The sequence below is a fragment of the Leptonychotes weddellii genome, chromosome X (assembly GCF_054177405.1).
Source record: "Leptonychotes weddellii isolate Sample4059 chromosome X, ASM5417740v2, whole genome shotgun sequence".
NCBI lineage: Eukaryota > Metazoa > Chordata > Mammalia > Carnivora > Phocidae > Leptonychotes > Leptonychotes weddellii.
The window spans coordinates 31899087-31925691 of NC_138385.1; the positions used below are offsets into that span (position 1 = coordinate 31899087).

The 26605-nt window shown below is 40.9% G+C and overlaps 1 protein-coding gene across 10 annotated transcripts in view; it reads right to left on the reverse strand.

The window, feature by feature from the left end:
- PAK3 (p21 (RAC1) activated kinase 3) overlaps positions 1-26605 on the reverse strand; it is a 247621-nt gene that overhangs the window by 44860 nt on the left and 176156 nt on the right. For 8 of the 10 annotated variants that reach the window (XM_081808400.1, XM_081808393.1, XM_081808394.1 and 5 more), the window contains 6 exons: positions 25272-25316; positions 23997-24150; positions 22127-22164; positions 12597-12728; positions 11549-11714; positions 2344-2407 (listed from right to left, as the gene is read on the reverse strand). In XM_081808400.1, the coding sequence (XP_081664526.1) occupies positions 2344-2407; positions 11549-11714; positions 12597-12728; positions 22127-22164; positions 23997-24150; positions 25272-25316 (599 nt within the window). The remainder of the gene's footprint in view (positions 1-2343; positions 2408-11548; positions 11715-12596; positions 12729-22126; positions 22165-23996; positions 24151-25271; positions 25317-26605) is intronic. The other 2 variants (XM_081808397.1, XM_081808396.1) reach the window with 1 other exon arrangement.

The window sequence follows — 26605 nt, forward strand, 5'->3', positions numbered from 1 at the left end:
TTTAAAAGATAAAATTAATTTTAATAATATATTGTATTTAACACAATGCATGTAAAATACCACTTCAACATGTAACCAGTATATAATTTATTAATGAGCTATTTTGCATCATTTTTTCCTCCTAAGTTTTTGAAATTGTGCATATTTTAGACTTGTAGCATATCTCAATTTGGACTAGCCCCACTGCAAGTGCTCAATGGTCACACGGTTACCATGTTGGACAGCTACAATCTGAAATGCTGCTTCTCTGTGGATTGTGTATCCCTTCCTATTATTAGCTCCACCAAAAACCCAACCAGAATACAATAAAATATAAAAGGCAACTTTTGCTTTCCAAGCTCCCTGAATACTGTGTTGTTTTAACTGGCCTTGGGGTGTTCACCTTTTGGGCATTAAGAAAGCGAGCTGAGGTGTATGTATGTGTATACGGACTGGAGAAGGTATGGCTTCCTTACTTAAGTAAAACAACCAGTCCACCAGAAGTTAAGAAGGAAAATTCCAGGTGGGAAATAATGGCTACAGAAGTCAGCCCTGCCCTGCACTCAGGTGAGGGAGACTTGTCTCAATGTGTTCCTTGTACCCTAATGTATCCCTCTGTCAAGTGTTTACCACTATAGACTCTAAGTTCTTTGAGGGCCCACATCATTACCCATCTCTGTCTCTCCAGCCTTTAGAAGAGTACCTGGCACAGAGCTGGCACTCAATAAATGTGTGATAAACAAATAAATTAATTTAAATACATACAGTTTCTCACATTTGCTTGCATCAGACACATTTCAAGTGCTCCATAACCACACGTGCCACTGGCTACTGCATAGGACAGCACAAATAGACAACATCTCCATCATCACAGAAAGTTCTGTTTAGATAGCACCAGTCTGGAGCAATCGGCAGAAATACTATTTGACCGGTTAGGTGACAGGGGTCCCTAGGGACTAAAAACTCTTTTTTTTTTTTATCCCCCATGAGCAAGTAAGAATACCACTGATATCAAATGGCAAAGAAAGAAGCAAAAGCACAAATATTTTAACCCCTAGAAAGTTCAAATGCAACAGCTTTATGGTTTCCACAGGAAGAAGAAACTTGGCCATCTATTTCTCCCTGAGTTTCTCCCTCCCTCTTCTGGTTTTCTTACCATAAGAAAGAAACCAGGCACATTCCCCACAAGTGCCCCAAGACCCTTACCCCCTGGCCAAAATATCTAATGAATGCTTTCCCTTATTTTGTGAGATAAGTCGGCAATTTCAAAAGAAACTTCAGTGCCAAAGCTAGCGGGAAAAAATAAATAAAATATAAAAATCATGAAAAATCGTCAAGCTTATGTACAACATACAATTTTCTGAACCTAAGAATCCAAGGAAAAACAGTGAAGTACCCAAAGAAGAAATTGTCCATTCCCTTATCTGAAAATAGACTCCATTGGCTGAAGGGCTAGCATAATTCCGTAGGAACATTAGCTGTATCCCTTCCTCTCAGCCAGGAGACCTCTGGGCTACCATCTTGGTTCCTGGCATACAGTAGTTGATGCATCTAAGTATGTGCCTCCTTCCCCATTTAAGGACGCCTCTTAAGAACACTTCATTTGATTTTAAACAAAATGTTTCCCTGTTTCAAACATGGTAGCCCACTCTCAGTTTCACACTGAGATCTGAGAAACATGCCTAATTACAGTTGACTTAGAGAACGGATGACTTCCACCTTTAGCTCTAGTGAATGATCCGGCCCTGTGGTTCCCTTGTCTTGCTGAGGATCAGGATTTTCGGAGGAATTTTCCCAAAGTTCAGATTCCTGGACCCTACTCCAGACTTCTGAATCAGATCTCTGGCAGCCGGGCCTGGGGATCTTTATTCTTAGCGAGCACGCTAAGTGAAAATGATGTACTCCTTCTCACTTAGGGATTATTGATCTGTTTCCTCCTTACTTGAAGAGTCAACTCTGCCCCCCTCTGGACTATGAGGTAAGGACTTCCCCTGCCCCCACTCTGTCACTGTATAGTTTGACAATGAAACAGGATCTGAAGCCTAACATCCGTACGGATGTAGTAGGGACAGGGATAAAGGGGGTTTTCATACAAGTTAGAGGTTTCTATAACCCTACGGCTTTTCCAGAGAAATCAGTTTGAATCTTCTAACTATGTGGGATTCAAATATCCTTAAACAATTCGCCCTTGGCCCGACATTAGTGCAGATTCCAGCAGGATGTGTTGCTAGATTAATTAACAGTCTGTCAGCTAGAAAGCCCAATATTGAGAATGCAAAACATGACTATAACCCAGGCTGTTACTGAATCTGAATGTATATCTCTGGTGCTTATCTTTTGATATTTTAAGTAACAATCACTTACCCTTGGCCTATTTTTTCAAATCTTGTGTATTTTTTCTTTGGGTCACCGACACTCACAATGCTTCCTGAGTTTGGGGGCAGGGGGAGAGGAAGAGAGAGAGAGAGAGATTTAAATTAATTGATTGATTTCCCTTTATTTAATACTAAAAATTACAATGCCAGAGTCAGTGACAAATAAAACATTAGAGCAATATTCCCATGGAATTTCTATAATTTATATGGCTAAAATACATTTTATTAAAGTAACAAACAGTACTGTATCAATTAAAATAGTAGTAATAACCCATGCTTTTATATTCAAAATTGATGATGTTTGGGAAACAAAAAGGATTGGACACAACTCAACATTTATAAAAAGTTCCCATAAAAGGACACTGTAGATCAGGAGATAAAAACATCTAAGAACTTGTATGAACTATTTAATAAAATCACTATCTTCTCTGAATTGGAGTGAAATTGAGCCCTACACTACATTCAGTTCTGCTGGACAAATATCTCTTGAGCCATGACTATGTACCCAGTACTGTGCTAAGGGTGATGGGATCTAATAAAGAACAAAGTTGACTCATAAAGCAATGAGACTCATGCTTTCTGAAAACTACATCCCCAAACCCAGGACCCTACCTGCACTCCACACATTTTGTAACTTCATTGTAATAGGATTTCCATACCATAAAGTTCACTCATTTAGAGGGTACAATTTATCAGTGCTCCCAAATATATGAAGCAAACACTCACAAGACTGAAGAGAGCTATCGACAGCAGCACAAATGATCGGAGACTTTAATTAATAGACCGAACAACCAGAGAGAAGATCAACAAGGAAATGGAGAATGTGAACAACACTATGGATCCACTGGAGCTAACACATTTATGGAACACGTCACCCAACAACTGAAGAATACACATTTTTCTCAAGTGCACATGGAACGTTCTCCAGGAGAGACCACATGTTAGACAGCAAGACAGGCATTCGCAAATTTTACAAGATCGAAACCATACAAACTGCCTTTTCTAATCGTAATGGATACAAACTAGAAATCAATAACAGAAAGATGACTGGAGAATCCCAAGATATTTAAATAAGATGTGTGAAAGAAGATACCTCAAGAGAAATGTAAAAAGAGTTTGAACTAAATGAAAATTAAATACAACCTATCAAATTACGTGGGATGCAGCAAGAGCAGTGCCAAGTACTTTTTAAAGAAAGAAAAAAAATTAGTGTACAATTCAATGGCTTTTCGTAAATTTTTTGAGTTGTGCAAGTTTATTAAATTTCACCATGATCTCATTTTAGGATGTTTTGGTCACCCCAGAAAGAAACCCTGTACCTGTTTGCAGTCACTCTTCATCCACCCCTCCCCCGACTTCCCTACCCACCCTCAGGCAACTGCCAATCTACTTTGTGTTCCTATAGACTGTTCCAAACATTGTAGAGTAAGGTTATAAACCACGCAAGAAAAACATTAATTTATCATATTTGGCTCTGGGAAACAAATACTGGTTTTGTTATTTCAAAAGAGCAAATCCAGTACTCAGAGGATGAATACACCACTCAGAACAAACCTAAAAGAAGTGCCATTGACTCTTCAACACAGTGCTCAAATAGGTGCAGAAAAATTCTGGGGCATAGCAGCATCATGGGAATACAGGTTTGGATTCTCAAGTGGACCACCTCAAAGGGAATCATTTATTTGGATGCCTCTGGCTCTCCTTTCTTTTTTTTTTTTTAAGCAAACGTATCAGTATCATTACCTTTGAGTCATATTTTACTATCATGGCCCCTGTTTCAAAGAAGTGTAGTGTCAGTAGGATAAGATTTACAGCATGAACTAATCAAGAGAAGGTCTGTAGATTCTACGTCCTAATGGTCACTGTTATTCATTCCCTCCTTTTCATGCCCATGGTCAGTGCCATTGTTCAGGCCCTTAACATCTCTTGTCCAAACAACTGCACTCATCATTACCTACCCTCAACACTCTATCTTCTCTACCTTCCTCAGTGCTTTTGGAATAGCGTAACCATGTAATTCACAAACCAAGACTGTCCTGGGTACATATTCAAGTTAAAATTTCTTAGTCTGGCATAGAGGGCTGTTTACCATCTAGCACCAACCAACTCCTACCTAACCAGACTAATCTCATATAATTCCTCTACTCTCCATCCCTCCTACTTTAAATCCTAGTAATGCTATCATTATCCAAGGCTTATGTCTTTGCAGATGCTCTCCCTTTCCCTTTCTTACCTAACCCATGAATTCCTATTTATTACTTAAACATTATCTCAAGTCATCCTACTTTATGAATTCTTCTCTGATTCCTCTAATGAGATTCTCATGTTTCTTCTTGAGGGCAGGAACCTTGTCTTTTCATCCCTGTAACTTCAGTGCTTGGAACAATGGCCATCACTGAATGGATATTTGTTGACCAAATGACTGAGGACAAGAAAGTATGTATTCAAGTGCTAAACTGCGTGCTACAAACAATACCTGGTGTTAATTCACACCAACCAGTAGATGGTATACCTTGAAAAAAAAAAAAATAAATGTTTCAGTCCTGGACTGTTCATCAAGTTGTTAGATTTATTGTTGTTGGTGGGGGTGGTGGTTTGTTTTTTACAACTGAAGTCCATGTTTCAGTGAAATTAAATAAGACGTATACAGTATGTGAGTTGTTAAAATTCTTTTTCTTTTCCATTTCCAATCTTAGTCCATGGAACTACCATCTGTCTACTCTTTGGCCCAAGTCAGAAATCTGGGAGTTAGCTCTGACTCATCCCTCACCTTCACTACCCCCATGCAGCTGTCCACCAAGTCCTGAGCCTGTATCTGCTTACCTCCTAGAGACCTCGTCAATCTGTCCCTTCCCCTTGTTCCTACTATTCTAGTTGGGCCCTCATTGTTTTTTGTCTGGGCTGTTCCAACAGCCTCCTCACTGTACTCCCAACGTCCAGCCTCTTCACACTCCAGTCCACGATCTACACCTGCCTCCGGCAGGATGCTCTAAGTGCAAACCCGATCAAGTGATTCCCTGGTTCAGGAGTCCTCCAAGCTCCCCTCCCTCCCCCCGACACCTACAGGGTAAAGCTCAAACTCCTTGGCATGGAGTGCAAGGCTCTTCATATCTGACTCTTGCTTCATTCTCCATCTCCTCTCCACCACTTCCCCACTCGACCCTCACTGCATTGACCATAACAAATTGCAGCTCATGATCAGCTCTTGCTTGACCGTTGAGCTTCCTCTCTTAAGACTCTGATCCCTCCACCTACCACCAATTTTATATTCAAGTGATATTGAATAAGTTAGCATTCCCGGGTGTATACCTTCTATACTTGCTATTCTCCTGCCTGGAACATCCTTCTTAAATTTTCAAGTTCCTATTAATGCTTCAATTCAGCTTCAATGGTGCCTCTCCTAGAAAGCCTTCCCTGATTTTTTTGAATAAAGTTAATAATTCCCCTTCTCTATTCTACTGTACCTTCTCTTTCTCTTTCTGTCTCTCTTACCTTTGCACTTACTCTGCTTCTCTATACTTAATACACCATGTATCCATCTCTATATATTTGACGTCCCCTTATAGACTATGTCTTAAAGACAAGAGTCAGGTCTCATTCATTTCTGTATCCTCAGCACCTCCTCAAACAATGTTGTGTGAGAAATACATTAGTTACTCAATAACTGTCTGTTGAATTGAACTCAAATAAAATTAGGCATTTCCTTTTGTAAATGCCCCATATTTTAAGACAGGGGCTGGAGAACATATTTTACTTGAGTTACATCTATAGAATGCCACCAATTTAACAATTTCTGAATTGCCACTTCACCTTTCAAATTGTATTATAGATTTCTACATCACTGAGAACTATCCCTATTCAAGTCAGCTATTAATGGATAAGGGCCTGGACCTTTTTCTTTCTTTCTTTTTTTTTTTGGTAACGAAATGACAATTTAAAGTTACTTGAAACCATCATTTTATTAAGGAGTTTATAGTCTTCTAAGAAAGTTATACTATTAAGTTGCTGAGCAAACTCTTTTCCATAGACTGAGCAAAAGCAAATAAGCTTCAGTGCAAGCCACTTTCTGAATTATGATCAATTTCAATTGGCAGGGCTCAGTTAATGAGGTTTTATGGTAGTAAATTACTCAACCTTTATTTCCTTGGAATGCAGAGTTAAGAAAAAAAACAACAAACCTGGAAATAAATCCTTTCATGAGGATTACCAAAAGACAGCCATTTTGAGGAGCTCCTGCCTCTGGATTGAACTGCGGTTCAAATAAAATGGCGTCTCCACACCCACTACCCTTCACAGGAGAGTGTGTGCTGCCATCTACTGATGTGAGGCAAGTGCACAGGAGGTCTTGTTTACGATTCCCAATCACAAAACAAGCTTTTCAAGGGACCTCTTTCATCAGAGCCATTGTAATCTGCTTTTATAAATTACACTAAGGAAAGGGGGAAAAAAAAACCCCACTGTGACACAATAGGGGAAAAACAGTGACAAAGATCAGCAACTCAAAATCAAAAGGACAAAAAAAAAATAGCAACACCAAAACAATTTTCCTACCGGGGCAATTTCTTAAAGAAGAAGCCAACTATTCATTTGAAAGTATAAGGATTTAAGAAATGACTAAATAGTAGTGTTTGAAAATAGGGTTCATGATGTGGTTTCAGTAAAGCCTATCAGGGTATTTTCCTACATATTAAGCTAAGTTGAACTCCGACCATTAAAAAGATTATTCCTTTAGATACTGAGGAGGTTTTGATTCCTGAGGGAAAAAAAAGCAACAATAATTCTCTAAATTAATATCAGTCCTATTCGAGGGGGAAATTAGAAGAGTTTTGAGTGAGGAATGCTGCAGAAGGGGAGAGACAAGAAGAGATGGCGGGGCCCAAGACAAATTTCCTGCCTTATTTTGCTGACAGCGCCTTTTGGAAATTTTCTCTAAAATGTAGGGGTTTCTTTATTTTCCAACAGATTCAAACAGACCACAATGAACAAGCCAGACCCAGGCTATCTGTCTGTGTAAAACTGAAAGATGATCTGTTCATTTCAGCTATTAATGATCCCATGGTCTGGCCCCCACAATCAGCATCTGCGTGGAAGAGGGACAGCCTGGCAGCTCTGTAGTCTGGGCTGCCCACCTCACAGTAATTGGATCCCTGAGCCCAAAGAGGGCTGCCCTGCCCCCCTTCCCCATGCTTATGGTGGGATCCACTCTGGTATGGGCTGTAGGCTCTTCCTCAACCTCTCTGGCTCCCAGCCTCCTCTCCTTTGCCTCTCAGCACAGGCTCCTTTACTCCTTCCCTAAGCTCCAATGGGGACCTTGATTCTCTCAATGACTTCTGTATAAGGACCATACATCTTGGCTCATTTCTGGTTTCAAACATTCCGTCCCACTGGAAGACCCCCACTTTTTTATGTTGCAAAATACGGTGGCTCTCCTTTGGCAAAAAGAACACGATAAATTTATACTACTATTTATTGCCCTAGGTGTCTTACATACTTCACCTTGTTTAGTCCTTGCCAAATCCCTATCACATTGGTGCTATTATCACCTCCATTTTTCAAATGAAGAAACTGAAATTCAGAGGAGTTGAGTGACTGGCCTAAGGACACACAGCTAGTCTGGGCCTATGACTCAGACTCCTTTATGATTCATTCCAAAGCCTGGTCTAGTGTATGATCTTACTAAGGCTTTATACTCATGTAATAAAATGGTAATTACAATTTATTGAGCACCTACTGTGTACCAGGGGCTGTGGCTGAGGTTTTTATATGCCCTATTCTCATTTAATTATTATTATGACATGAGGTTGGTACTATTAATATCTCCATATTTTTCTTTTTAGATGAGGAAAAAGAGGTCAAGCAGAGTTAAATAACTTGCCCAAAGTAACACAAGCAAGGGGCTTGTCGTTTGAATGCAGGCCTTTCTGACTCCAGTACTTGTCCTCCTAGTCATGGGCTGAGTTACATAAAATCCATCCCATAGACGGAGTCCTGGAATGCAGTTATGATTCTTCTCCCTGATGCTCAGAGGGCTGAAATAAATCATCTGAAGCTATACAGCCAGGCCGTGGCACAGAGAGAGGGCACACAGGGAGTGCATGCCCAGAGGTGAAGCAGGAAAGACCCATTTTGCAGACTCTGCAGTATAGCTCAGTCTGGACCCGCTTCATGAAAAGCATCCCCCCATTTTTCTATAGGTTCTCCCTGCCAAGATCTGGACGTGCGAGGTCAGGCTGGCAGTTACAGGTGGCCCACTGGTCAAAGGGAAGAGTCTCCTGAGGCCCGATCAGTCTCCAATAGAGATGAAAACACCCACTTCTTCATTAAAAAATGTAATCAAAGGCAGTTTTCTCCTCTTCATCATGTTGCTCAGGGCAACGAGAGTGACCACAGCCCCAGCAACATTGCAGTCCGCAAGCAAAGCCAGATTTGGGCCCAAGAGAAGAATGCTGGTCTCTCTGTTGGTCCGTATAAGAAAACCAAAAATGCGTCTGCACTCTCATAAATCAATTGAGATTTGAAACAAAGACCCATCACGGTTATTTTTTTACGAAAGCGATGCCGTCAGATTTTAAAAATCTAACAAAACCTCATAGGTCGTGTCTACATGTATAAAACAAAGAAAAAATTGAGGTAACTGTCTGAATAACTGAACTGGAATTATCCAGGCAATTCTTTCTTTTCCCTACCCTTTTCCATATATAGACTGTTGGGATACGCAGCAAAGTGGGTTAATAGAACTAGTGTCACCTTTTTTTTTTTTTTTTTAAAGACTTTATTTATTTATTTGCGAGAGAGAGAATGAGAGACAGAGAGCACGAGAGGGAAGAGGGCAGAGGGAGAAGCAGACCCCCCGCTGAGCAGGGAGCCCGATGCGGGACTCGATCCCGGGACTCCGGGATCATGACCTGAGCCGAAGGCAGTCGCTTAACCAGCTGAGTCACCCAGGGGCCCTGTCACCTTTTTTTTTTTTTTTTTTTAAAGATTTTATTTATTTATTTGACAGAGAGAGAGAGTACAAGAGGGGGTAGGGTCAGAGGGAGAAGCAGACTCCCCGCTGAGCAGGGAGCCCGATGTGGGACTCGATCCCAGGGCTCCAGGATCATGACCTGAGCCGAAGGTAGTCGCTTAACCAGCTGAGCCACCCAGGGGCCCCGAACTAGTGTCACCTTTGAAGGCAAACAGAGTTGAGTTCAAACTCGGGCTCGGCCACTGCCTAGTTTGGCGACCTGGTCGCTTTAGCTTTTTGAGCCTCACTTTCAGCCATCTGTAAAATGAGGATATTGAAATCCACCCCAAGGTATTATAATGAAAATTAAACCTTATGACGTATGTAAAGTGGCCAGCCCAGAGAGCGCTCAATAGATGTGAATTATTACTACTGTTATTATAGCAAATAGTAGGTATTAGCACCAGAGGAATATTTAATCACGTAGAGTCAAGTCAGTTGGCTGAAGTCCCAGTGGTTCCAGTTCCAAACGCTCACTGCCAACCTTTGCAGTTCCAAGTACCTCTAGCTCACAATGTCTCATCAACCTCAATACTGCCGACATTCGGGGCTGAATAATTCTTTGTCACAGGGGGAAAGTAGGGGGGGTTGACCTTAGCACTGTAGAGATTCTAGAAACATCCCTAACCACTGGCCACTAGAGGCCAGTAGCGCTCCCTGTGCTGTGACTATAAACATGTCTCCACACATTGCCAAGTATTTCCTGGAGGGGAAGATGGCCCCACAACCATCTATGCAGTCTCCCTGTGGCCTCTAGCTGGAACTGCTCTCTTCTTTTCCTGAGGTCTTCGAGATGGAAATTTGCATGAAACCACACGGCTTCCTAGTCTCTAATTATATCATGTTACTGAATCTTATCATCTAAATAAAATTGTAAAAGGTTCCTGATGGCAGGAAATTGTTTTTCTATGGTTTCCTCCAAAGATTCTTACATAGAACAGACAAGTAGGGACTCAGTCAAGGTACATTTTTTTTCTGCTCTTTTTTTTTTCATTCATTCACTCAAAAAGCATCAGTTGAGTGCCTTTATGAACCAAGCACTTTATTAGGAGCTGGACATATAGGAAAAGGAGACACAGTCCCTTCCCTTGAGGAGCTCACAAGTCTAGGTGAAAGAGGTGGGACTAGTATGGTGTGATTTGCTGCCATAAAGGCAGTAAAGAAGAGGAGCCCTTAACTCACACTGGGAGAGGCAAAGAAGGCTGTCCTGAGGAGGCAACTTTTGAGTTGGGTTTTGAAGGATGAATAGGAGTTAGTGAGATTGGGGGCTCTGATTGAAGATAACTAGAAATGTGTTAGATGTCTCTGTAGTATGAGTTTAATGACTATGCTTTACAGACCTTTGGCTCTTTTGAACAGACGATGTCCTTTTCTTAAATCTCCTTGATCCAGAAAGCTAATTGAAAGAGAATTGTTCTGTGAAACTGGAGTGAGTGTGTATGCACAAGCGTGTACACAATAATGACACCAGAGGAGGGAGTTTGCTAGCATTTGCTGGCCCTGCTCCCCTTCTCCACATAGAAATGCTCCTAAATTAAGAGAAAAGACTATATTACTGTGGCTGTTGGTTTTGATTGACTGCTTTGGGCTTTGAGGTTGACTTATCTATCATGATTGATCAGTTGGGAGACCTTGGGGGATAATCAAAAGATATGTCATCAGATTATTTTATTCCTTTTGGGAGCATCGTCTTAAAATAAAACTCGATGTTTAATTCATCGTGTCAAGTTTTCACCTTAATTGATTTTGTCAAGCGAAAATATTTAGTTTCTGTCAAATTTGGAGTGTGGGGGAAGGAGTGATCTGGAATACAGAGCAAGTTCCAACCTTTACATCTTTTGACTTCAGGGAGCCTGGAGTTTATGCAAGGAGGCCTAAACTTTGAAAGAATCAGTTCCCAGGGGCGCCTGGGTGGCTCAGTCATTAAGCGTCTGCCTTCGGCTCAGGTCACGATCCCAGGGTCCTGGGATCAAGCCCCTCACTGGGCTCCCTGCTCAGCGGGAAGCCTGCTTCGCCCTCTCCCGCTCCCCCTGCTTGTGTTCCCTCTCTCGCTGTCTCTCTCTGTGAAATAAATAAGTAAAATCTTTAAAAAAAAAGAATCAGCTCCCATTTTACATGTTTTACGAGAGACCATCCCATGAAGTAATGATGGCTAAAAACAAACAAAACAAACCCCCCCAAAACTCACTTAGCTTCTCTAGGATCTCCTCGTCCGTCATCTTGGATTTTTTCCTTTGCCGATCTGTGTTTCTATACAAAGTGCTGGAGTTGGCATTCTCAGCAGAAGGTGGTGTGACCTCTTTATTTGGTACTGCCGGTGAAGCAATGGATTCCAGCACAGAACGAGTGTAGATCTTAAAGATAAGAAAACAAGTTCTACGATAAAAACAGTAGGCCAAGTGAAGGGTATGAAGTCAAGATGCTGTCATGTCAATGAGGTTTTATTTTTTTTTTTCATTAAGACAAAATTTTAGAGCAGTTTTTGGTTCACAGTCAAGTTGAGAGGAAGGTACAGATTTCCCATCTACCCCCGTGCCCACACATCATAGCTTCCCCCATTGTCAACACTCCCCCGCCCAGAGTGGGACATTCACTACAACTGATGAACCTACACTGATGCATCATAATCACCCAAAGTCCATAGTTTACATACTGTTCTCTCTTAGGGTATACATTCTATAGGTTTGGACAAATGTATAATGACATGTATCTGCCATGATGGCAATGGAGTTTTGTCACTACCCTAAAAATCCTCTGTGCTCTGCCTATCCATCGCTTCTCCACACCCCAACCCCTACCCCCGATAAGTTTTTAAAGTCAAGTGATTAATTAAATATGAAACAAGAACTTCAAGTTGCTTCAAATATACTGTCCTTGAAAGCTCTCAGGACTCTGTCTTCTGAGGTCCCCATACATGCTGTGCTAATTCTGGTCTTGGTGCCTCTGCTTAGGCACTTCTTCCTACTTGATTCACATGGATTTCCTTCTCTAATTTAACTTCTGCAGTGATCTTATAACTTAGCACTTATTTGTATGTCGTTTGATATCATTCTCTAATTGTCATGTACTATCTCGTATCCTCAAAGAGCAACCTCAACCAAGGTTGTACCTGATATTCTAGATCAGGGAACACAGTAAATACTCAATAGGTAGGAGCTGATTAACTAGATTCTGACTCTACAATGGTTTCAGAGGACATCTTTTGAATCATTTAGGAATAGTCATTTGCAACTTACTGATTTAGTATGCTCGGGTCTTGGCGCAATAACTGGGGGGGGCTCATTGTCATCTTCTTCTTCTTCCTCTTCTTCCTCCTCTTCTTCAGACACAGGTGGAGCCAAAGGAGGCTCTGATGCTGTTTTTGTACTCTTATGACAAAAACAAAGTTTAGAGACCAGGTATTAACTCCCCGTTGTTTTTCTTCAGAAATGAGAAAAGGGAAATGAAATATTTAATCACATAGGGATATGAAAAAAACCACACCTTTTACAAATGAGCAGAGCCATCTACAATTTGGTGACCAGGACTGCCCACATTCAGAGGTAAATTCAGGCCATGGTTTTAAACATCATGAAATTTTTTTTAAAATCTTTTTATTTTCCACTGAGCTCAGAAGCAGTGAGCTATTCAATATTTGAAATGTTCAATGTTTTTTAAATCAATGAATAATATATTTTTAAAATGCTACTAGAGCCTTCAATTTGTACTGGGCAGATTGTCAATTTGCTGATTGATAGTCTGTCAACCAGAAAAGGGCTATTTTGTGCCTAAAGATCAGAGCATGCATATGGATATGGTAATAATACAGCTCTGCAAATACTCACTAAGTACAAGCAAGCCCATAAATGTTGCTTCCCTGTTCAGCCTCCTGGAAAGAAGCACTCAGAAAGTAACAGACATGAAGATCTAAGGAATATTCATCAACATAAATAATTATTCAGTCTTAACCAACAGGTATAAATGGTGATTTGCAATATTAAAAACTGCAATAACACCACCACCACCAAAAATAACAACAATTGTTGTATCTAGGATCGGTTCTTGATCATTCATATTAATTCAGGGGTAAAAATGGTTCCCCCAAAGCTGAATTTTGAAAGCCCTTTGGCCATGGTTCTCAAAGTTTGGTCCCCAGACCAGCATCATCACCAGGAATTTGTTAGAAATGCACATTCTTGGGCTCTATCCACACTAATGAATCATAACTCTGGGAGTGGGCCTAATAGTGTGTTAATGACAAGCCTTTCAGGTGATTCTGGTTCAGGCTCAAGTTTAAAAATCACTGAATGATGATAGAGGTCTATGCTGTCCATGGTTAATGAATAGTTACAATGTGGCTAGTCTGAATTGAGGTGGGTTGTAAGTGTAAAATATGTATCGCATGTTGAATATGTAACATGAAAAAAATTGTAAAATAGTTCCTTGGTGAAAGACATTTCCTTTTATGTTGTGTATATGTTAAAATGATAATATTTTTTTTTAAAGATTTTATTTATTTATTCATGAGAGACAGAGACAGAGAGAGAGAAGCAGAGGGAGAAGCAGGCTCCCAAGGAGCAGGGAGCCCAATGCGGGACTCGATCCCAGGACTCCGGGATCATGACCTGAGCTGAAGGCAGACGCTTAACCGTCTGAGCCACCCAGGCGCCCCAAAATGATAATATTTTGAATACATTGGGTTAAGTAAAATATCATTAAAATTAATTTCACCTATTTCTTTTTACTTTTTCTCAATGTGGCTACTAGAAAATTTAAAGTTACATATATGGCTTTTATGACATTCATTTCTATTGGAAAGCACGATTATAGATGATTTTTTATTTTGTGTGTGTGTGTGTGTGGGTGTGTGTGTGTGTATTGGTTTTTTGTTGATGTCTTTGGGTATACAGGCTCAAGCTAATCCTAAAAAGAATTTTTACTTCTCGAGGACAAAGCTCCTGAGGTAGATACAGGGAGCTCTACTAATAGACATATTATATCAAAGGACCTCAACCTATGAATAAAATTCAACACAGATCTTCTACAATCATGTATAAACCAATGGTAGAGCTATAAGGTGCAATCATAGATCTGAGCGGAGACAGCAAGATTTATCTACTGTGCAAAGGAAGACAACTTAGAATTTATACAAGAGTATTTGAAAGAACATTTGCTTGCCCTGATACACATACTGAGTGGTTTACAGACTAAAATTCATATACTTAGTTGATATTGGTTTTCTTATTTATACACCTATATTTATTCTTAATTTGGCCAAAATAGCTAAGCTATGATATTGTACTGTGGCTGTGTGGAAAGTGACATGTGTTAATGACATTAAGTTTTCAGGAAAAAAAAATTCAGTGGGCAAGCTTAGAAATTGTCTTTAGCTTACTGGTGTTTGCTTTGAGATTATTTTGTTTCAGAAAGTTCTGCTCTATCTTATGCCAGCTGGGATCAAGAATGCACCTAATCATTGTTCATTGGTAGGAAGGAGGGCAGAACCTGCGTATAAACTGACCACTTTTTATATGGCAAACAAAGCTCGCTTCTCTATTAGGCAATATGAACCATGCTTCAGAATAGTAAGCTTTCCATGGGCTTATGAAAATATCTGAAGTCAGAAATAAGTCATTGCCTCCAAAATGCGACAAAAACCTCTAAAATCTAAAGTCATTAATGTCTAATTACATGTCTACAAAGTATAACTACACGTCAACTTCACTTAGTGACTTATATTTAGTAGCTATAGAAATTTCATTACATTAAAAACCAAATTGTGGATTAGATCGTCTTCTTTAGCAACAGCTCCTGAGTATCATACTGACTTCCAATAAATGATACCTAACCAAAAATTCAGTGTTACTTGTAATCAAATAATTTCAAAATCGATATTTTAAAAAATCACTTTAAAAAGTTTACAGCAAAAAAATTAAGTGGGGTAGAGGAGCCCTTTAGTATATTTGGTACAACTCATCATGCAGCCTCCATAAATGAGAGTATATACAGCCTATGAGGATCTAAAAATTGCCCTGGTGGCAAATAAAATGGGCCTAGGTCTAGGCTCCCCAGACTGCTACAAAGACCAATCAGTACTACTGACCAAGCGGTAACCTTGCACATCTCAACAGTGGCTATTTCATTAAAGAACATCCGCCTGCAAAATCTCACTGTTTCTTAACATTCATTACTATCCTCACTCTTCTCATTTCATATGGAGACCCTCCCCACCTTCGATGATAGACTAAAGGACTGTTAGAAAACCTAAAGTCTTCCATCTTCTGAAGGTTTGTGGGGCAGGAGGAAGACCAATGTTTCTGTTTATCTGGGACCAGACACTATACTGTCATGTTGGCTGGTTGGTTGGAAAGAATGTGTGGCCTTCAGGGGACATTGTTTTTTTTTTTAAGATTTTATTTATTTATTTGACAGAGAGAGAGAGAGAGAGCATGCACAAGCAGGGGGAGCGGCAGGCAGAGGGAGAGGGAGAAGCAGGCTCCCCACCAAGCAGAGAACCCAGTGTGGGGCTTGATCCCAGGACCCTGGGATCATGACCTGAGCCGAAGGCAGATGCTTAACCGACTGAGCCACCCAGGGGCCCCAGGGGACATTATGTTTTGCAGGATGGTTGGGCCAGGGAACGTTAGCTGACCTAGTAACACCAGGCGTTGGTCCTGAGAACTGAAATCAACATAATTTCCTGGCCCCATGTTAAGTAAGACCAGGACCAGGCATATTTTCCCATCCCTGTGTAATAATACTGGGGCTGGGCATACTTTCTTTTCCCTGTGTTAAACAGTATCAAGTGAGAGCATATTTTCCTGTTCTTATGTTAAACAATACTGAGAACAGGCAAAACTAGCAGCTTCTGACTTCAAGAAATGCTTGCTCTTGGAAGATAAGACTGAACCAACTGAAGTATTTTGCTTAGTAAGAATAACAGCTTGCTCACCAAGACTCTCTTGAAGACTCTCACTTCACCAACCAACCTAAAGCTATTTAATCACAAACACTGCACAATCCTAACCTGTTCCTTGCCTTGTAAGACTTGCTTTAAAATCACATAGCCATGGGGGCCTGGGGGGCTCAGTGGGTTAAGTGTCGGACTCTGGATTTCGGCTCAGGTCATGATCTCAGGGGCCTGAGACTGAGCCCCTCATGGGGCTCCGCGCTCATGGGGAAGTCTGCTTCTCTCTCTCTCTCTCCCTCTGCCCATCAGCCCCCCCCCCCGCCACTCTCTCTCTCAAATAAATAAATAAATCTTTAAAAATAAAATCAAGGGCCACCTGGGTGGCTCAGTCAGTTAAGTGTCTGCCTTCAGCTCAGGTCATGATCCCGGGGTCCTGGGATTGAGCCCCGTGTCAGGCTCCCTGCTCAGCAGGGAGTCTGCTTCTCCCTCTCTCTCTGCCCCTGCTCCTGCCCTCTCTCTCTCTCATGTGTGCACTCTCACTCTCTAATAAATAAGTAAAATCTTCAAATCAAATCAAATCACATAGCCATGCTCTAAAACCCTATAAATGTTCTCCCCTAACATCCCTGTTCCAAGATACTGCTAAAACTCTATAAAGGGAGGGCTCTTCCTTGCTGCTAGAGTTTAATAAACAGCTTTGCTTATTAACAGGTTTTTCTGGTGTTCTTTTTGGGAGTCACAGGTATAATGTCGCTACACTCTTCCTTCTAGGCTGAGAATGACTATGTCTGTTTAAACTTGAAAATAATATAGATAGGTACTCCGTTTTCTCTTCAGTTGATAACCGGAGGGGAGGTGTGTGGGGGGTTGGGTGAAATAGGGGATAGGGATTCAGGAAGGCAATTGTCGTGATGAGTGTCTGGTGGCATATGGAAGTGTTGAATCACTACATTGTACATCTGAAACTCATATTAATTACACTGTATGTTAACTGGAATTAAACCAGCAAGTAAAGAATATTTTTGTCTTACTGAAAATTTGTGATACTCTTCTTGTGCCACACAGTGGGGCAAGGGAGGTAATTCTTTACTTGAGTGGGGTCCTGGAGTCTTTTAGAACTCTCCAGAAGGATACAGGTAGGTATGTGCTTTTCCATATAATTTCAAGGGTTCAGAGATCTTATAAAGCCCATCCGTATGGACTCTAAGTTATAAACTCTGTTCTAGAGCATACACTAGCTAGAGGAACTACCTTAGGAAACTCTTCTTTCTTTGAGCTTCCTTGTTCAAGGCCAAAGGAATTAGAAGTAAGGACCTTGGAGGCTCCAGATCATGCGAAGTGTGGTCTATGGGCCACTTTTGGTGCTTGTTTAAGATGCAGATTTCAGGGTTCCATTCCATTTTGACTTGTGCCTTCTCCAGGCAGTTCTGATACACACTGAAGTAAAGGGACCACTAATCTAGATGAACAAAGCAAACCAGTACTTCGAATCGAAAGCTCAATCTGTGTCAACTGTATACCCAGGTTCTCTGGGCACAAATCATGATGTGTTCATAGTATTGTTGCTACCTTCCACTCAAAATACTAGTCCAGGACTCTAAATGCATTACTTTACTCTCAATGGTCCAATACAAATATAAAATTTTAGAGTAGCCTTAAATTTAAGAGTAGGTCCCTGAACAGTATTTAGTGTTTAATACACTCATATCAAAGAAGCTACCACAAGTGAGCAGTAAAGCAGATGTCATAGGACTATGGGAGGTATTGCTGAATTCAATATTAATGACGTAGTCACTCATTTAAAATATTTAGTGGCCACAACACTGCTTCTATGGTAATTCCCACCCAGGCTATTAGAGGATGCCAAAACTGGTGATCAGTTTAGGCTAGGTCTATAAGGGATTGTCCAATCCCATTAAATCAGATCTTACAGGATAGCTAACTGGGTCTACTTGGGAGTGTTTCTAATGCAAGAAAGCATAAGCACTGTCAAGGCAATCTCCCTCTGGAACCATAAGGAGAGCACGGGGTGCTCTCAATTCCCCATTCCTAAGTAGCTGAGTCCCACTGAAGGGATCCAATCTAAACTTAAGGGTTTAATCCAGTCCATTTGATCAATAGAAACCCAGCCTCAGTTAAACAGTTTAATTAGTATCTCCACCTGGGAGTCCTGCCAGCCCTTCAAACTCCAAACTGTCCAGTAGGAAACTCAGCATCTGCTCATGGAAATTTGTAACTCCTGAAGGATGGCATCCTCACCCTTTTGGCTACCCTTGTATCATTTGAAGCCTGCAGTCACCTTTGACCTTGACCTTTCCTCCAACATCCAATCAATAACCTAAACATTTGAACCTCATCTCCATTCCTGCTGCCACCATCTCCCCTAGGCCCTCGTTACCTACGGCTTGGATGCTTGCGCAACTCCTCCAACTGGTCTCCCCTTCATCCAGCCTCACCCTCCGCCCTTAATTCACTCTGGACATTTGCTGTTAGGTAACTGTTCCCAAAGCATAAGCTTTCATTGCCTAATTCTCCTGTTTCAAAAAACTCCAAGGGCTTCCCAATGTATACCGGAAAAGGCCAGATTTCTTTCTTTCTTTTTTTTTTTTTAATTTAAAGTTTACTTAGTTAACATACCGTTCAATATTGGTTTCCAGAGTAGAATTTAGTGATTCATCACTTACACACAACACCCAGTGCTCATCACGACAAATGCCCTCCTTAATACTCTTCACCCCTCTAGCCTATCCCCCGCCACCTCCCTCCATCAACCCTCAGTTTGTTTTCTACCGTTAAGAGTCTCTTATGGTTGGTTTCCCTTTCTCCCTTTCCCCGCCCCCTTCCCATATGTTCATCTGTTTTGTTTCTTAAATTCCACATATGAGTGAGATAATATGATATTTGTCTTTCTCTGACTTATTTCACTTAGCATAACACACTCTAGCTCCATCCACATTGTTGCAAATAGACCAGATTTCTTGGAATACCATTTAAGGGCCGCTATGATTTGGCTCCAACTTAATGTTCAAGGCTTAATTCCTATGATTCCTTTTCTTGTATCTGTCTTCATTCAAAACCACACCATTTTGTCCCCATGCTCTCCTCACTATTGTGCCCTTTCTTATGTTTTTCCTTTTGCTTAGAATGCCCTTTTCCATCTATTCCAGATCCAAATCCCCTCGGACGTTCACGATCTCGCTCAAATGCGACCTGTTTTATGAAGCATTTTCCAACTCAACATTCAACAAATATGTACCAAGTACCAACTTTGCACCAGGCACTGAGCTTTAAGCCCTCCGAGACAAGAGCCTGCTTCCTTTTTCTTACCCAGCTGAAAGTAATCTCTTTTCTCTGAGTTCTCATAGCAAATGGACATATTTTATGTTATGTAACATAGTCCATATTGTACTGTGTTTCTTGATGTGCATAGTTCTCTTCCCTTACCAGAATGAGCTCCAGATTTCCTAGTGCTTGTAAGGAGGCACTCGATAAATATATGTGAAAAAAAGTAAATATCCAGTTGTTTTATCTCCAAACAGTGAGAACATCATTTTTTTTCTGATTTGGTGGAATATTTTGATCATTATGTAGATTTAGTTTGAATTCCACAAGCAAAACCAGTAGAAGCACGTTCAAAAGAAAGGGACAGCATTTCAGGAGATATAAACTGTTGACAAAAATAAAAACCAATCTACCGACCATCCTAACAGGTTAGCGTTTAAAATAACTGACCTACCTACCTAAAAAAAATACTATTTCTTTGCCAGAATACCCAGCTTGTATTTATTATATCATAATGATATTAAGTAAATCAAGGGAGGAAAGGTAAGTATTCATCATGGAAGGTTGGAATTTTTGCTTTAGCTTACATTTAATAAACATATAGCATGTGCTAGGTAGTATACTAAGTATATTACATGCATTATCACATTCAATACTCATACAATAAGACTAGATACCTATGTCCAGAGCCTTCATTCTTTTTTTATTTTTATATTTAATTGTGGTAAAATATACATGACATACAAGTTACCATCTTAGCCATTTTAAATGTACAGTTGAGTAGTGCTAAGTATATTCACACTGTTGTGCAAACAATCTCCAGAACTCTTTTCATCTTGCAAAAATAGAATTCAGTATACAGAGTATTCTGTATCTCCTATGAGTAGAATCATACAGCATTTGTCTTTTCATGACTGGATTATTTCACTTGGCATAATGTCCTCAAGGTTCATCCATGTGGTAGCATGTGTCAATGGTCAGAATGTCCTTCCTTTTTTTTTTTTTTTTTTTTTAAAGTAGGCTCCATGCTCAGCGTGGAGCCCAACATGGGGCTTGACGTCACGACCCTGAGATCAAGACCTGAGCTGAGATCAAGACCTGAGCCAATATCAAGAGTCGGACGCCCAACAGACTAAGCAACCCAGGTGCCCCAGAATGTCCTTTCTTCTTAAGGCTGAATAATATTCCATGGCATGGATATACCACATTGATTTATCCATTTGTCTGTTGATGGGCACATGGGTTGCTCCCACCTTTTGTATATTGTGAATAATGCTGCTATGAACATGGGTGTATAAAAATCTGTTTGAAAACCTGCTGTCAATTCTTTTGGGTATCAATCCAGATGTGGGACTGCTGGATCACATGGTAATTCTATTTTTATTTTTTGAGGAACTGCCACACTATTTCATAGCCTTTACTCGTTACCACTAATGATCTACTGCTATCACACTTGTCACCCAGGGTGACATCAAGCGGGCCAGCATCTGTCCTCTATAAAAGGTTGATTATCCAGGACTCTATGAATCAACAGGAAACTCTCACTAATGCTAATTATTTTAAAATAAAACCACACAAAGTAAGCCTTGTCTAAGATAATTGTCTATCTAATGCCTATGGGTATTCTTACAGATACTCCATCATTTCTAAGAACTTTGAACTAGGTTACTTATTTTCTAGTCACTTCTCTGATCAGACTATCTATGTGAGTTTGGGCAAAGCTCCCCCACTGCATCTCAGTTTATTGGAACAGGTGACGCTCAGAGGTATAATGGTATGACCTCAGATGAGTTATTTTACCTCTCTGAACCTCACCTATAAAATGGAGACAGTGGTAAGACTTCCCTCATCTGGTTGCAAGAAAGGTTAAGTGAATGTAAAATGTTATCATCCCAGTGCCTGGCACATTGTAAGTGCTGAGTAAAGAGAAGTCACTATCAAGATGATTATTATTTTCATGATTCTTTGTGTAAGAGAAATAGAAACATTTATCTACATAAAGATTTATACATGCATGTTCATAGTAGCGTTATCTACAAGAGCCAAAAACTGTCAATGGTCTGGAGGTCCTTCAATGGGTAAATTATTAAACAAACAGTGGTACATCCATACCATGGAATACTACTACTTTGCAAGAAAAAGGAACAAATTACTGATAACACACAACTTGGATGAACCCTAAGAGCATTATGCTGAGTGAAAAAAGCCAATCCCCAAAGGTCATATACTATATTATTCTGTGTACATGAAATGTCTAGAAAGACAAATCCCATAATACCAGATCAGTGACTGCCTGGGGCTAGGGTGGAATGGGGAATAGCTGTAAGCAGGTATAAGGGATCTTAGGAGGTGATGAAAGTATTCTAAAGCTGGATCGTCGCAATGGTAGCGCTGGTATATACATTTACCTAAACTCATCAAACTATACACTTAAAAATGGGTGAATTCTATAGATTTAAATTATACCTTTAAAAGACTGGGTTTTGTTTTGTTTTTTTAAAGAGACTCTCTATCTAAACTGAATCTATGTGACGGTATTCTGTTGGACTGCCAGAAACCCTGATCACTCCAAACCACTTTCAATTTTTCACTTACCGAGGGATGGGCTGCTATGTATCCGTGTGCACTTTTATCTGGAAAGTAAAGATAAAGATGTCACCTTTATTTCATGAAGCCTGCCTCACTTAGAGACGTTAATAAAAAATTAACCTGCATGCCTTTGACCAGAAGGAAATTCTCCAGTTCAGTATTGAATAGATACTATGACACATGACATCATTGTTCTGAAAATAGCTCACACCCTTGCCCCCTCACATGTCATTTTATAGACCTTAATGAAGGCCTCCAGCAAATCTCATCTATATGGAGGAATATCAAGATCAGCTACTCCTTTTTTTTTTAAGATTTTATTTATTTGAGAGAGAGTGCACACGAGTGCGAACGTGTGTGCAAGCAGGGGGAGGGGCAGAGGGAGAGGCAGAGAGAACCCTCAAGCAGACTCCCCGCTGAGCACAGAACCCAGTGCAGGGCTCGATCCCAGGACCTTGAGATTGTGACCTGAGCCAAAATCAAGAGTTGGATGCTTAACCAACTGAGTCACCCAGGTGCCCCAAGATTACCTGCTCTTAGTTGGTATGAGTCTATACACCTATATCCAGAATTTCTCCCCTACTTCCTCCCTCCCTCCCTCCACCTCCACCCTCCCTTTCACCCTGCCTTCCTTCCTTTCTCTTTCTCCTTCCCCCCACCTCCTCCCACCCTATTCCTCGGTCTCCAACACTAGAGCATCCATGGAGTGTCTGGTGAGTTTTACTCAGCTCAGAGAAATACTGGAATGAAACACTTTTGGTTCTGGTCGCCTGTGGTTCTCCAGTGAACCTGGAGGACAGTTCTAGACTTCCTCACATTAATTAAGCACTGTTTGAAGTGTCACTAGGATCTCTGAGACATTTCACTCTATGTGGAAGACTAAATATCATAAAACCTCTCCTTGCTGGCTTTTTTTCTTTTTGGTTTTCTGCCCTGAAGAACAGCAGTTAAGCTATCTTCTCAGTTAAAAACGTCCCGTGGAGCCGTGAATTACTATACACCTTAAGTTTGGGCTTTGACATGTCTTATGACCAAATGAGACACTCCTCCCCTTCCAAGTGTCCCTGGCACCATCCTTGAAGATATTTCAAGCCTGTCCTATGTTAAAACCAATGCCGAGAGGTAGGGGCTCTTTACAGCTGGGCCACTAATGATAGGATGTTCTTCTCTTTTTAGATGTTAAATAATAAGTTGTTCTAGAGAGGCACCCCAGATCATCTTTCTTGAGAAAGATTTGAAATGCAAAAATATTGTCTGGCACATATTTTTCAGTTGCTTATAGTGCAAATGTGAACCTCAAAGCTTCAAACAAAGGCTGGGTCTACGTGCTAGCAACTGAAGTCAAGATTTGGCAGGAACACGGCCATTTCGATTTCTTATAAATAGCCAGACATGATTTCTTTTTTTAAGCCTGATTTTGAGGTTGGATCAAAATAGCCTGGCAACCACAAAATGCATGCTGTATCATCAGGGTCCAATTCAATGAATTGGAGGGATAAAAAAAACTTCAGGAGACCATGGCTGGATCCATACACCTCTTATCTCATGGACACATCACAAGGCCTGATCCTACGTGACTAAGTGTCGTCTTCATGCCAGTGCAGAGACCAAACATTCGTGATTGCTGATTCAAACTGACAACTGCTGCTTCACTGAGCAATTAATTACCCCTACTTGAGTTCTAAAAACAACCAAGTGGTAAACCTCCTCATATCAACTTCACCTTCCAACCCATCTTTCGATTTACTGCCTTTGAAGTCATTTGGAGAAGGCACTAGAACTGGCTTCAGATGCCCTACAGGCATTCTGTTCTAATCCTGAGGCTCTGAGATGGGAATTCCTTGTTCTCTCTTTGATACCTTGGATTTCCTCTTACCTCCTGACGTAAAGCTCATGTATTTCTGGTTGTTGACCGTTTCTTTGGAATCGTAGAATTTGAGAACATCCAGGACGGCTTGTGGGTTCTTCTTCTGTTCCAGTTTTGTTATGTTGGAGGTTTGGAGTAACCGTGCCCACTGCTCAGGGATTCCCTGTGGACAACCAGAGGGAGAGAATGGCAGCTCAGAACATTCAGCAGCTGCATTTTTATGTTCCAGTAAAGTTCTTCACCAAGAAGCCCATGCTACCTGTAGGATTACACTTGGGAAACTGAAGTGACACTCTAGATTTAAAGTTAGTAACTTAATAATGCAATCATTCTCTTCTCTAATTAAAACACATAGGTAAAACTAGGATCCAACTTAAAAAGGGTGGGTGGGAGTATGACTGTGATAGAAAAAAAAAGCGCATGAAAATCACCTCCATATTAATTCTGCTCATCCATGAAATGATGTTTACGGCTTAGCTTATATTTTCTGGCGACTCAGGGCAGACATAGCAAGACTTCTCTAAATTTGTGCACAGTATAGTATAGTGCAGATCAATGGATTTTATATGACTGGAATCACATAAGCTGTTTCTGGGCATGTCATAATCGGAAGATCTTTCTGAACAGAAGAAAAGCCTCACCTTTGGGCAGTTTACGCTTTGTGATTACAAAATGTAATTTGGGGGGGTGCTCTAGGGCTTTAATACAGAGGGGGATTGAGAGGAGGCAAAAATAGAATAGTGGAGGAGCAACACCACGGAGGTGCTAAATAGTTTCTCCTCTCCTCCCTCCATGCCCTCCTCCCCACTTTGTTCGTTGGCCACATGGAACCTGGGGACTGTGACGCACGTGCCAAAGCCTCGTGAGAATTGGCAATACTCTAAAGCATTTAGAGCAGACAGGAGGGAGCGTTTGGAAATCTAACCTGGGACAATTGCACCAATTACGCTGAAAGGTTAGTTTCGCGTTGAGCGTTTAGCATTCTTTCCTACATGTCCAGCCTACAGATGTCCCCATTTCGTAATTGTCCAGCCTCCAAAGGCAGCTTGGAGCAAGAGACAGACACATCGTTCCTGCAGTGCATCTAGACACAATTTATGTGGCCTTGCCCTCTGAAGTCTCGGCAAAACAATGTGTGACGTGGGCCTCCAGAGTTTGGGAATGACAACAAAAAAGTGAGATAAGCCAAGCAACAACTCTACTGCACACACATGAACCTGCTGCAGTGCTATGACATCTCAAAGAAGCACTTTGATGCAAGCTTCTTTTGGGCCTGTGACGCACCTCTGGGAGCTTCCCTGGGCACATCTGTGAGCCATAGAGATCTGGCTGTAATGGACGTAAATAAAGAAAGAAAAGAAAGTTAAAACAGAATGTGGGACAACTTAGAAGGTGGGAGGAGATGAAACCAATGGGTCTGAATGGGGGGGGTCATCCCTTCTCAAGTGGGGAGGTTATGAAAATCGAGAGGTCTTAACTCCATCAGGGGCAGGACAGGCTAGGACAACAGATTTCAGGAAACAGAGGAAAAAAAGACAACGTTCTCAAGTTGGGACGCGTAATTCCACTTGGGGCCAGATGCTTCCTCCATAAGTACACAATAGTAAGAATTACTGTTAAAGGACCGGAGAAATTACCAGAAGGCAGAAACATGACTTTGGAGGGAAGAAGGATGGCATCATGAAAAGCTCTAATGATAATTTGTAAGTCTGTATTTACAACCAGGTGATCACAGGTAGCCGATGGCCATGTGATGAACTTACAAATTTCAGTTCTCAATTCTGGTTAACCATTTCTGGTTTCAGCGTGGAAGTGTCTGTGTGGCTAAAATGGACAGGATGGCGACATGGGGATGCTAAATTTAACTGCATTCTCATTGATGCGACTCTTCTGCACGTTGCAGTGAGAAAGTCGTGACTGGTTTAGGGAAAACTAGATTAAGGATTTCCCACACAGCCAGACTCTACCTTTGAGTTTCTTTAGACCAGGGAAAGGGAAACCGTTTCATTTCAAACCATATATGAACAATTTCCATTTTAATACTGCAGTTCGGAAGTCCTGGCTTCCCACAGAATAAGATCGGATATAAGGTAATGGCTTTATCTAAATAAAGAGATTGTCTCCAAAGCTACAGAAACATGCTTCAACCCAACTGGTTTGATTTGGGATACAGGTCTTTGATTCCTGGCATTTGGGGTTACTCCAAGCACAGTGAAACGACACTTTGACATGCATTAATCACGCAATTCGATGCTAAAGCCTTAAGCCACATATTTGAACTCAGGAGCCCATGCATGATCCCAGTTCTGATTCTAAGTGCAATTAATAGCATTTGGTTAATACTGTAATGGCCAAAGGAGTTATTAAGTGTTATAAAACCAGGTATGCATTGCACATAACCACTAGGGCAGACATCACTGGCATGATCATTACCGTAATTATTAGAATATTTGCAATTATTATACATTCTGATGGCACTTCTAAACTTTTGTGATAAATAAATGTCTCGTAATCACTAGACAGCAGGAAAACAAGCTGTCAATTGCAGAAGATCCTTCAGACAACTATACTTACCATATGACTACCCTGCTGACATAATTTCTTGTTTCTTTGAGAAG